This window comes from Sorex fumeus, unplaced genomic scaffold (genome assembly GCF_029834395.1).
Source record: "Sorex fumeus unplaced genomic scaffold, SorFum_2.1 ptg000002l, whole genome shotgun sequence".
NCBI lineage: Eukaryota > Metazoa > Chordata > Mammalia > Eulipotyphla > Soricidae > Sorex > Sorex fumeus.
The window spans coordinates 73,996,734-74,009,738 of record NW_026606059.1 but is presented as its reverse complement, the minus strand read 5'-3'; the positions used below and the strand labels follow the sequence as shown (position 1 = coordinate 74,009,738).

At 34.5% G+C, this 13,005-nt stretch overlaps 1 protein-coding gene across 2 annotated transcripts in view; it reads right to left on the bottom strand.

The window, feature by feature from the left end:
* ANGPT1 (angiopoietin 1) overlaps positions 1 to 13,005 on the bottom strand; it is a 274,095-nt gene that overhangs the window by 72,977 nt on the left and 188,113 nt on the right. The window contains exon 4 of one of the 2 annotated variants that reach the window (XM_056109883.1): positions 12,685 to 12,917. In XM_056109883.1, the coding sequence (XP_055965858.1) occupies positions 12,685 to 12,917 (233 nt within the window). The remainder of the gene's footprint in view (positions 1 to 12,684; positions 12,918 to 13,005) is intronic. The other variant, XM_056109891.1, reaches the window with a different exon arrangement.

The following is a 13,005-nucleotide window of genomic DNA, read 5'->3' as shown; positions in this document are numbered from 1 at the left end:
AACCCAGGTTTGCTTCCTCCACCGCTCTTGGAGAGCCTGGCAAGCTACGGAGAGTATCTCACCCACTGAGCAAAGCCTGGCAAGCTACCCATGACATATTCGAATGCCAAACACAGTAACAACAAGTCTCACAATGGAGGCATTACTGGACCCTCTCAAGCAAATTGATGAACAATGGGAGGACAGTGCTATAGTGCAGTGCTACATAGACACACACGCACACATAGATGTGTACAAATCTAAATATGTGTTGATATCTGTTTGTCTTGCACCTACACAAACTACCAATTTCACATGACTTAATCCTCTCTCTTCTCTCCCTCTCTCTCTTTCACACACACACATACACACAACTGAATTTCATGTGACATGATTTTATGCTTCCTTTCACTTAACCGATTATGAGATGGTCCTTATAAATATTTTATATGTTATTTTGTTATTCTGCCAATCTTTTAAGCAGTGAGTCACTTTAAAGTATGAGAAAATCTTAACTAGTTTTTATTAACCCAAGAGTATAGTTAAACTCGGATAAAACTCCTATGAGTCATCCATCATAGAGACCCCAGAAATATATGCTACTTCAGAGGATAAAGGCACAATACTCAAGGGTTTGGGCAAATCAGAACCGGAGTTCACTCTGAATGGTAAACCTCTTCTTATGGAAAAAGGGATTATGAAAGAGTAATCAGAGACAGAAATTACTAGAAGAAAACTAAAGAAGTAAAAAGAAAAATAAGAAGAGGACAGGAGAGAGTCACAAGCAGTAGAATTATCTGTGGGATTAGAATTTTTCAGAAAACACGTGAAACCTTGATGACCCCCAACTTTTAAATCTAAGAGAGGGAAAATAATATAGACACTTCTCAAAAAACTAGAAACTTAGTCTTCATATGACCCAGCAATTGCACTTCTGGGCATCTACCCTAAAGGTCCAAAACCTCAATTTAGAAAAGACATCTGCTTTCTCTATCCAGTGGAGAACTATTCACAAAAGCCAAATCGAGAAATAATCCAAGTGTTCAAGAACAGATGACAGGATAAAGAAATCATGATATATATACACAATGGAATACTACTTGGCTGTAAGGAAGAAAAATAAATTTAAAATGTACTTCCATGAGGATTGAGCTGGAGAGAGTCATGCAGAGTGAAGTTAGTCAGAAGAGCAGACACAGAATAATCTTTCTCATATGTGAGATATAAAAACCATCGAAGGGGATAACAAATGCCCAAGGGCAGCAGAAAGTGAATACTTGTCCTCAGTAGGAAGTTTGCCACAGGAAGGAGGAGAGGGTGAGAGACACTGGGACAAAGATGGAGGGAAGCGAAAACCTGGGTGGAGGTTATGATCCTAAAATAATTCTCATATAAAATTGTACCAGTAATAGTTTGTAAACCACAGTGTCCAAAACAACAACAATAATAACAACAATATATACTAAAAGAAGATTAGGAAGTAGGGGAAGTCCCTAGTTAGCCACACGGAGTTTTATAATGACCACATACTGAAAGTCATACTGACCAGGATTTATCCTTATTTGTTTCGCATATTATTCTTATTAGCAATATTACTTGATTTCCCAAATAAAGATTATTTGCTAAAAGTTGCAAATTTTTAAGGACTGGTGGAAGAATTGAGAATGGGTATATGTATATGTTTTTGTATGTTTTTTTTTTTATCCATGTTCTAAAATAAATCATGAGGATGAGAAAAATAGCTAAAGGCTTTCTGTATGTGCCCGAGGAAAAGGCAGTACATTTTAAAAAGAGGATAAAATTTAAATGATAATTTAAGCATATAATAAAGGATGAATCACCATACTCCTAGCTCTGCACTTAGGAATCACTCCTGGTGGTGCTCAGAGGATCAAATGAATATTGGGGATCAAACCCAGGTAGGCCACATGTAAGTGAAATACTTTCCACCCACTGTACAATCCCTACATACTTTTTCCGGGATTACTATATTTAAATAAATTCTTTTCTAATTCTTCTCTAATGTTGAAACTCATAGATAATTGATGGTATGGTGAACACATATTATTCTTCAAGCAACCACAAATGAGAAAGAAATGCATAATAGATTTACCCACAAGTTCATTTAGTTGGTGACCACATATTTTTAATGACATTCATTTGTGTTTTCTCTTTGTATACTCTAATGGAATGCTATGAGTGTTATCTGATCCTTGCCATTTCTCCAAAATGTCGTTTCATTAATAAATATATTTCTAGTGTTTTATGTATATTAATTTACTGAGTCACGTTTTTAGTCTTACCAGAATATAGTGTTTTTGAGCAAAAGACTTGCTGTGCAGGTGGGAAAGCTTAAAGGACATATTTTATGCCCTCCTTTAGGTAGACATTGTTTTCAGCAAAAACCATTGAAAGAAGGAGAGTCCTTGGGCAATGCTTTAAACAAAAGAAAAGTTGCCAGATGCTTTGGAAACAATACCCACACCCTCTCCACCCCAAATACAAAAGCAACAACAACAACAAAAAAATTACACTTCACTTATAACTTTTTAAGGAATAACAGTTGACTCTCACCATAGATATATTAACTTTGATTCTCATTCTTGTGGTGAAACAGACAGAACAGCAGTACTAGACTACCAGTGGGAAATCTACTAGGAATTGATGGTATCCTTAATCATTAGGAGTGATATCAAGTGAGGAGTTTCAGAAAACAGGAAGATTAATAGAAGTGTTTTTTCTCTCTAAGGTATACAGTATTGTTGTGCTAAGCAAAGTAGTAGCAGCACTGGGACTAGGCCTAATGTGTCCTTGTTCCTCCTTCTTCAAGACCCTGTGCCATGACTTCTAGACGGCAAAGAACATAGCTCTCCAAGATACTGTCAAAGAGACTGTCTTCATAAAAAATTTAGTTCTAGTTCTAGCTGGTGTTTGGAATTTGTCTTCCATGTTTCCTAATCTGGCTTCATCTGTGGTCCTTTGAGCATTATATGGAGTGATCCCTGAATGTGGGCCCAAGAGAAAACACTGAGCACAGTAAGGTATGGACGTATGGACCTATTACCCACATTCCCCATTTAAACAACAACAACAACAACTAGTTCTAATGACACGGGCTGGATTAATTATGGTTGAGATTTTGGTTTACTTCACTTCATGAATTTGTGTGTTCATTAAGGAAAAAACAATGGCCAAAATCTTTCTTTTGAATCAAATCTCTACTTAAACTCAGAATTCAAAATCATTGTTTTAAAGGAAATCACACTGGTTGTGAAACAATGTTCAAACCTAAAACTAATCAAGAATACATGAAGAGACATTATAACATGCATGCACTAACTGGGATTACATTTAATAATTTACCTTATCATAAAATCATTTAAAAAGCAGGTTACTCTTAGTAAATCATATTAACATGATTCTTTATATAGGATGGTGGCACTTTAAATGAGAACATCCAAAGCAAGCAATGCTATGAGATTCTAAGTGTACTTAGAATTAGTTAGGAGGGTGATATTCTTTTAATGATGAACCCCTATACAAAGCTAAAAAAATCAATAGGCTTTCAAGTTCTGTCCAATTGATGTTCAGAAAAATCTTTTGTGAATAATAATATGCTTGATGTATATTTGGCCCTCAATATACAGTCTTAAAATTTCTCAGGTTTCTTTTTTACCCATTTGTAAAATAAGAAATTTCATGCAAGTTTCATTATATAGCTAATATAAACTGTATGATGTAAATAAGGAGCTTTTAAAAATCTTCTCAGTAATTACAGGGTGGTTTATTTTTTTTTCAACTGAGTATAGCTAGCTTATCTGTAATGTCCACTGTCCCATTATGCCCTTAGACTTAGAAAATATCTGTTGAATTTGACTTGAGTGTGAATGAATCCAGGAAATGACTTAGTTGAAATTCTATTCTAAATATTTTGGACTTCTCTGCTTTAGCCAACAAGGCCATGAAATCAGAAAAAGAAGACATGGAGTTTGGTCATAGTGATGCTGGAACATCAAGGCAACACTTTTTTTGTGTGGCCTCTCACCCTGGTAACTTCCAGGCCCAGCTGGAACCAGGAGATAGCCCTCTCAGATAGACTACTTTCTGAAGTTGAAACTCTAACTCCAAAAAAAGAATTAACCACAAAATTTCAAATCTTCCCCAAAAGATGTGGTTTAGAAATAGTTCATGGGAGAGGTCAAGGATTGTATTATTTTTTATTTTGTTATCATTAGTTCGGCTATCTGCTATTCACACAATTTTTTAACAGAAATTATGGCTTTTCAAAAGGAAGATAATGTGTTCCATCAAAAAAGGAGAAATATACCATTTCCAAAAATAAACAGTCACTTTCCCCTTAAGCCATTGGGTTTTATGAAAGGAAGTGCTAGCAAGTTTGGCTCATTTTAAGGAAATTGTAAATGTTTGACATACAATTTTCTGTCAAGATAAAGCATTCCCCTCATTAAATGGGAACAAGTGCGCACTGTCATGTTCAGCAGATGACTTCCTGTATTTTTCTTTGCTTTTTGCCTAATGTTAAATTGTGCATTACAAGTAGTCAATGAGAAACCAAATATTTTACTCAGTGAAAATTATATTCTCTATCTTTATCAATGTTTATATGAGTGGCATTCAAAAGTTTTAATTTCCTCCCATATCCTGTAATGTTTTTAGAGTCATTCTGAACTCAAGAGACTTGCAGGAGTTCAAACTATCTCATCCCTTGACTGAATGATTTACTCCACAAACTCAATAGACACTGCACGGGAGGTAAATTCCTTTCAGATGGTAGAATTATTCTGAGAACAGAGCCAAATGTCTCCTCAGCACTGGGAAGGAAGCAAATGCCTCATTTCCCCTTTTCAGAAGGCCAGAAGACCAAAAATAATGATCAAATGTTCCATACCACTGCAGTCAGCCTCTGGGAAAAACACTTTCAACCAAATCATCGAAATCCCTTAAAATTTTGTAGTATCAATTATTCTATCTTTCAGATGAGGTGAAGGACATTTTAAAAATCAGCTTCATGAGAAGCTCCATATGAGCTGAAATTTAATCTTCATATTAGGGAACTAAGTATATAAACATACTCATGCCTCTTAATCATTTTTTCATTTTCTTTTTCTCTATTCTGTATACTTCCCCATGTAAAATTTTTATCTCTCCTGTCACATTCAAGTTTTGAGTACATATGAGGACAACACCACGCTTCCACTTTCTCTATGTCATGTTATTGTCTCTCTCTCTCTCTCTCTCTCGATCACTCTCAGTTGTGAAGCAAAGTAGATTTTTTTGAATGAAACTTATTTAGAAAGATGCTAGAGGAGAGGAGAAAGTACATGTTCAAGAGTGAAAACACAAGCAAGCAAAGATTCAAAGAGACATTCAAGAGAGAAATGTTCAAGGGAGAATACATGCTTGAAGAGCAAGCTCATTTTATTCTTCAACCTAAGCCCCAGAATTGTGCTCTTCCCTTAAATTCACCCAAGAGGTCATCAAAATTAACTTTTCATAAATTCACTTGAAAGAAATTTACTTTTCCGCTTATATGCCACAAAAAAATAAGATTTCTCAAACATCTTTTCTCTCACCCAAGTATGTTTTCAGTCTGTCCTTCAAAGAACTACCAATTATCTTTCGTTAATGTTGGTGGGCTAATACTCTTGGTAGATAACTTATCTGAAACTGGAAACAACTTGTACTTTGGCCTTTGTATTAATGAGAAGAAAAGGCTTTTTTCCATCTAATTCTCCAAAGGATCTATGACTTTCAGCATTGTTGACACCTTCCATCATTTTATTTGTTTCATGGATATGAATCTGAGTCGTGATTTACAACACATGTCAATTCATCCGATCATTCAGATTAACCCTCCTGAATTCCAGATTCTTATTCATCTGCTTTTAAGGGTCAAATTGTTCTATGGTCACCTCAGTCACTATATTCAAAAGAAAATGTATCATTGTTTTTCCTCCTCACATGTTGGTGATGTTTAGGAATGTCACCAACATCCCCTCAAGTTATTCAACCCAGAAATATGAAAATTATATACACATATATATGACTATTTCTAACAACTCATTATTTCTTATTTTTTCCTATTTTTTTATAATTTGATTCTTACTAGTTTTCTTACTGATTTTGATTCTTTTTTAGAGAACTTGATGAAAATCTAAGAATCTACCTTCAATGCCCATCACAGCTCAGTGGATTGTGTACAGAGTCTGACTCTCTGGGTTCAAATCTCAGCTTGTTAATTTACTAGCAGTATGCTATTTCAAGATTACTTACCTCTCTGTGCTTAGTTTCCTTATCTTCACTATATGATTAGTAATAGCACTTAGCAGATAAACTTGACATTAGAATTACAGGACTCTCTCTCTATATATACACACATACACAGAGGGAATTTTTCTAAAATGCAAACTTAAGTTGGTTCATATATATTGATGATGACTCCTTATTGCTCTCAGTGAAATGTAGTATTTTTTTTAAAGTGGTAAAAACTTTGTTTTTATTTCTGACACTTTTTAAAAATTTTTATTAGTGAGAAATGTAGTATTTTTTTTATCTCCTTCACTATCTAAACTTATTTTTCCCTTTTCTTTTTTGATTGAATGACTTAGGCCCTGCTTAAGGTGGAGACGTTTCTTTCCCATCCTCTCACTTCACCTGATTATACAACTTCCAGAAAATGTATACAACATGTTTGAGCTCTCTGGAGTTTTTTTTTTTAATTTACCTTCCATTTGATCCATTCTGCCTATGCTTTAATCCCAACCATTCCAAATCATGTAATGTTAGGCAAATGATTTAAATTTTTTGTTGAATTTATAAAGCAGCAATAACCACTGGAATGGCTATATCTTGATGTTGTGAAAATTAAGCTTGTTATTACAAATAAAACTTAAAGCATTCAGCAAAATCTATAGGAAGACTGAAAAATGTAGAACTCATATTCATTATCCTTCCTGTGCCATTATTTTAATATTCTTCCCATGTGATTCACTAGTGCCCTGGCATTTTGGCCTTGTGTCTAGGAAGCAATTACAGAATATAACTATTTATTTGTTTCTCTTCCAATAAAACTCTAGGCCCCTTAAAGTAAATGCATTATATCTTTTCCTTTCCCATCACCCTGAATAGTAAATGGCATAGTACAGAAACTCAGCAAATGTTTGTTAAATAAAAGGAATGGATACCCTTATCAGCCAAAAAATTGTCTGAAATAGAGCAATTGTTGTAAGATTATTTTTTAAATAATAGGTGACTATATGAATCACATCTTGGTATAGACTGATTATACTCCAAGCTGATCTAGCGAGTGAGATAATCAACCCTTGTAACTATAGGACCAAATGTAAGTACTATTTTCTTTCTCATTCTTTTCCTTTTTACTTTATTCCCTTTTGTAAACTTTAATAATTATTATCTCTTTTCACATAAAACGATGTTTGTGCTGCAAGTACAACCTATATGGTATTTTATTAACCTCTGAACACAGAGGATTAACTAATATTTAATAGTCATATTACCTTATTATTCTCCCTCAGGGAATTCCAAACTATATTTCCATGCCATTATCAATGTAAAATGTTTAAATCCAGCAATAACTGTGAATTGCCAAAAACATGAAGTAATCATCTAAGCTTTGTCTCTGTGATAACACTAAGGGCAGTATTTTTTTAGTGGGTAATGTTTCTAAGAATAAATGTGACCAAATGTTTTCAGACAAAGGTTAGACAAAAATAACAGTGTCACCCGGAAGTCTTTCAAAAACCAAATGAAACACTGGTTTTAAAATCGCTATTTGTATGAGTGACTGCCTATTTGAAATAATAATTCACCTAACGAGTGAATTATTTTAGAAAATGTGTTTATTGTTTGTTTTGCCATAAATGTGTCTCATGACATTAGGTGTTTTAGTAGAAAAGTTTTATAAAACTGAACACAAACACTCCAGGCAGAGATAGATTTACAGTTCCTGGACCAAAACGATGTTTAAAGAATGGACACATTTCTAGCCAATACTTCTGAGGAAAGTTTTGAAAAGTAATTTTAGTGAGTTATAAGCATTTTAGAAATTACAGAAAAAATAAATGCATTTGTTTTAGTAATTATAGTGGATAGGCACCGATCTATGGGTGCATAAACTTAAATTTATCATAGATTCACCAAATGTCTATTATCATCACATTTTAGAGAAAAGAAAATTAAGGCTAAGAATTGCTGCTTAGATCACTATGTCTAGTCAGACCTTATTGAGAATAATATTCAGCCATTTTCCAAGAAAGAAATACTTCTGACATATAGCACTTAATATGTGAGTTTAATGAACTCTTTTGTCAATTGAAAGGGGGGGGAAGGCTAAAATAAAGGTCAACTACGTCATGTCGCTGTCACTGTCACTGTCCTCCCGTTGTTCATTGATTTCCTCGAGCGGGCCCAGTAACGTCTCCATTGGAGACTTTGTTGTTACTGTGTTTGGCATATCGAATACATCATGGGTAGCTTGCCGTAGGGGCGAAATACTCTCCATAGCTTGCCGGGCTCTCTAAGAGGGGCAGAGGAATCGAACTCGGGTCGGCCATGTTATAGACAGAGGCACGTGCTACTTGCTTCTATATGTGGTATCTGGAGTAATCCTTTCCCTATCACTGTGAAGTGAAAGAAATTCCCTACCATTTGAAGATTCAATTACAAAGAATTTATGAATGCTGAAACAGCCTTCATAGAGGTAAAATTAGTTGCCATTGATAGAAAAATCACACTGAAAAAAAATTCCCTTGCTTTGTAGTATTATATTACAACAGTCTCCATACATGAGAGAATAGAGTTGGAAACAGAATTAAGTTCAGTAAGATTTTTTTGCCTTCTTGGATTGTAATTAAATAATGCTTTCAGAAAATATTCCAGAGAACTACTCTCTGAGTGTATTAAATACACATATTAAAAATTAATCATTTACTGTATTATTTTTACATGTGTTAATATTTAAAAATAGAATATTTACAAGCAATTTTAAAATTAATTATAAATCCATGTGATAAATGGCTATTTGTTCACTAGAGTGAAGACGTGAGAGTTTAATGTATGATTTGTAGAATTAGAAACAGAAATAATAAATGTCAACTTAATAACATTTAATCCAGTATTACACTAGTAGTCATTTAAATTTTCCATTACTGAAGACTATAGTTCTAGTGAACATAAAGATGTTCGTTTGATTCTATACGTCAATCTTGATGGAAGGTCAGAGATAGTAGGATATAAGGCACCAGCCTTGCATGTGGCATTGTCAGCTATCACACTGGTTTGAATCACTGGCCCCACGTGTGGTTCCCTTGAGCACTGCTAAAGATTACTCTAAGAGTAACTAGAGTAACTATTGCTGATGGTGGCCATCAGCCAGCAATAGCCCCTGAGCACCACTGAGGGTGGCCAACTTCTCGCAAATAAAATATAATAAAATCTTGATGGAAAATCTTAGTGACAGTCACTACACATGTTGGTTATTTCTTAAGAGTTCTTCAATGTGGGGCTAGGACATAGCCCAGTGGTTTGGCCACCTGCTTGGCATGTGACAACTCGGTTCAATACCTGGCACTTAATGGCCTCCTGAGAATGCTAAGCAAAATCCTGGAGGTTCCTGGGCACAGAGCACCACCACAAGTGGCCCTGGAAGCACTGCCAGAGTATGCTTTGGAATTTCCAGCATCAGAAGGTCTTAGCAGCACAATGTTTTGGGTCCTAGCGCTGAAACACCAATTCAGTTGACAAAATATCACTGGAAGTGATCTCTGGGCCCTCTGAAAAGGTCAAAAGCAAGCAAGCAAGCAAACAAGCAAAAACACCTGAAATGACTAAATGTTTAGGAAGCATACTTTTTAGTTGTGATATTAAGAAAAAAATATCAGCAAGATGCAACTAAAAGCTTCATCTATAAAAGCACAAGATTTGTTGCAAAACAGAAATATTTATAAAAGCCAAGATTCATTGCAAAATAGAACAGTATACTTATGTTAAGATTGAAAAAACAGTCCTGCATCTAAATCACAATTTATTTTAGATTGTATTACTGTAAAGAAAATAATCCCTAGATGCCTATAGTTTTGGTCAATTTCTGTTTCGAGTATTTTTTATATGGTATATCATTGAATAGACACACTTTTCTCATACCCTAAGGAATGTTGAGTAGCATCTTTAGGGAATGCCGTTGTAATTGTTCAATAAATGTTCCTTCATAATTGAACAGATATTGGTTGCTTGACATCGCAAACACCAAACCTAGTCAGGGATTTAAACTTTTAAGTTATTCCTCATCCTCCCCACTAACTGCTCCTAAGTTTAGACATGTTTATTAGACAAATACTTAGAAAAGTAGTAAAATTATGATAAGTAGGCAGACATATGAGCTCTGTGAGAATCGCCAGGGCTTGATATTTCTAACATTCTGAAAAAATGTCTCAACTCTATTTGCTTTAAGTCTCAGGATGATAAGAAAAATATGTTTTCAATCTTTCCCCAAATGTATTCAGTTCAATATGAGAATAGATATGTCTCATATTAGTACTTAATTTCTAAATACTCATGAGCGCTATTAAAATTCTCTGGCAAAATCCTACCATGCTTTCCTTCCAGTAGACTCTAACTCAAGGTTTTGGCAGACTCTGGCTGATTAGCAGGTTTTTTCCTTCCCAATCACATTTCTGAGCACGCCCAAATGGAGCTCTGGGAACGCACTTTTTTTTTAAAAAAATTCTTTACAGAATATATTAAGGGCTTGTTTAGACTATCTTAAGAAGATATAACTCAAGGTAATTGAGTGTAATAGATAAACATGAAATGTCTTTAAAATAAGATCACTTAATACAGAATTATCCTGTTTTCTTATCTAGATATGAAAATATGAAATTGAGCTATTTTTCAAATCCACTATCAATTTAAAGGAGCCTCCACTTTAGTATATTTCATATACACAGAGTCATTTCATGAATGATCCCATAAGCTACAGCTTGATGACAACAATAATTCTCAGATGTATGTGGTGTTCATCACCATTTACTATTCGATCACCATTTACTATTCATCACCGTTTACTATTCCATCCTCACTTAGAGAAAGAATGATTAAAGAGCAAAACTAAAGAAGACACCATTAAGCTCCAAACTGAAGACATCTCTTAAGGTTGAAAAGTGGTTCTACTTAATATAGACAAGTGCACACAGGGAAACTCATTTGGTAATTGCAGCACAGATGGATGGAAAGATAAATGGATATCTTCTAAAAAGATACGCACTCGTAACATTTTTAGTAGTAAAATGGCTATAATTTAATGATGCCAAGAATTTGTATTTCCACTGTCTAGCATTTATTATTGCTTTCAATGAGGGAAATGCAAATCAAAATAGAAAGACATCATCTCACAGGTGATAATGGCATATATCAGAAAGAGCACAGACAAAGACATTAATTTGAAAAGAGATATGTATACCTATGCTCCCTGCAGAATAAAGAATAACTGCTATAATATGGAAACAACCCAAATATTTGGCAATGAATGAACGGATAAAGGAGTTGTGGTATATATAGACAAAAGAGTATTAACACAACTCTAACATGAAACATAATCTAGCCATTTGCAGAAACTTGGATGAAACTAGAGGAAGTAAGCAGTAGGGCAAAGATCTCATCTGTGGCATACAAACAAAACAAGGGAATAGACAATATTTAATGATGACAAATTCTTGGTGTTTGATTAAAAAACAAATAAATAAGCACTGGAGAGAGAAAATGGGAATGTCAGGAGGTGGGGGGCAGGGACCAGTACAGGAAGGGGCAGACCAGAAATGACCTAGTACTGTGGTGAGAAATTTTGGACATTTTGGTGGGAATAAAGGTACAGTAAATATGTACCTCATCCAGCAAAAGTTGAGGCCAGACATATAGTAAAGGGGTTTATATACATGCCTTGCATGCTGCCTATTCCAGTTCAATTTGTTGGGGTACCACTGGGGTAGCCACATAATATCTGGAAACTCGATGCCTGAGAAGCTCTGTATCCTAATCTGCCCCCGCCAAATAAAAACCAGAAAAGCTGACACTATTATAAAAATGTGATCTAGACTACAACAATTTTAAAAATACAAATTTGTATTTCCACTGTTACAAAATTCCAGAGTAAATGTGTCTAGATGTTCTGGTTGTGTCTTTTCCACACAAGACTAAGCGTAGTGACCTTAATACATATTTTCAATAACAAATATTATTTCTCCAAAGTAATTGTTGAGAAAATAACTATCTCCTTTTCTCTGCAAGGAACTCTTTTTTTTTCTTCCTCTATTAAAATCAGTGTTAATTGAAAAAGTGGGGACCTTCCTATTAAGTGGCTAAAAAAACAAAAATACTTATAACCAACAGTATGGTAGATTTTAATTACTGTTATGTAGACCAAAAATGAAAGAAGTCAGAAGGTTCTTTAAGGAAATTAATATGAATTCACAAATTTAGTCATATAAATACATTCTATGAAGTTAAAACTATGGGAAAAATGTTAATGCAAACATCATGAAACACTTCTAAGAATGAATTTCTTTTCTCCTTGACAGAGCAATCAGTGCAATGTAGGAAGCTGTATTGAATATTTACTTGTTCTAGGTTCAATAGATATTTACTATACTGAAGTGAGGAAGAAACTCTTACCACCTTCTTTAGTGCAAAGGTTGACAAGGTTATGCACTGTGTCCATCAGCTCCAGCTGCTGTTTCTGAAGGACACTGTTGTTGGTGGTGGCTCTGTTCAACTGTTTCTCCAGTTCCTGGATTATATATGTTTGACGAGTAACCAAGCCTTGAAGATTCTCTTTCTCTTCTTTTAGGGTGTCCAACTCTTCCTTGTGCTTTCCCTCCATTTCTAAAATTTTATGTTCTAACAAACTATAAGGAAGTGAAGATAAGATTTAGTTTTTAAAATGCCATACAAAATGTCGTGATTAAACTAGTTCCTGAATTTAAAGTTGTAAAT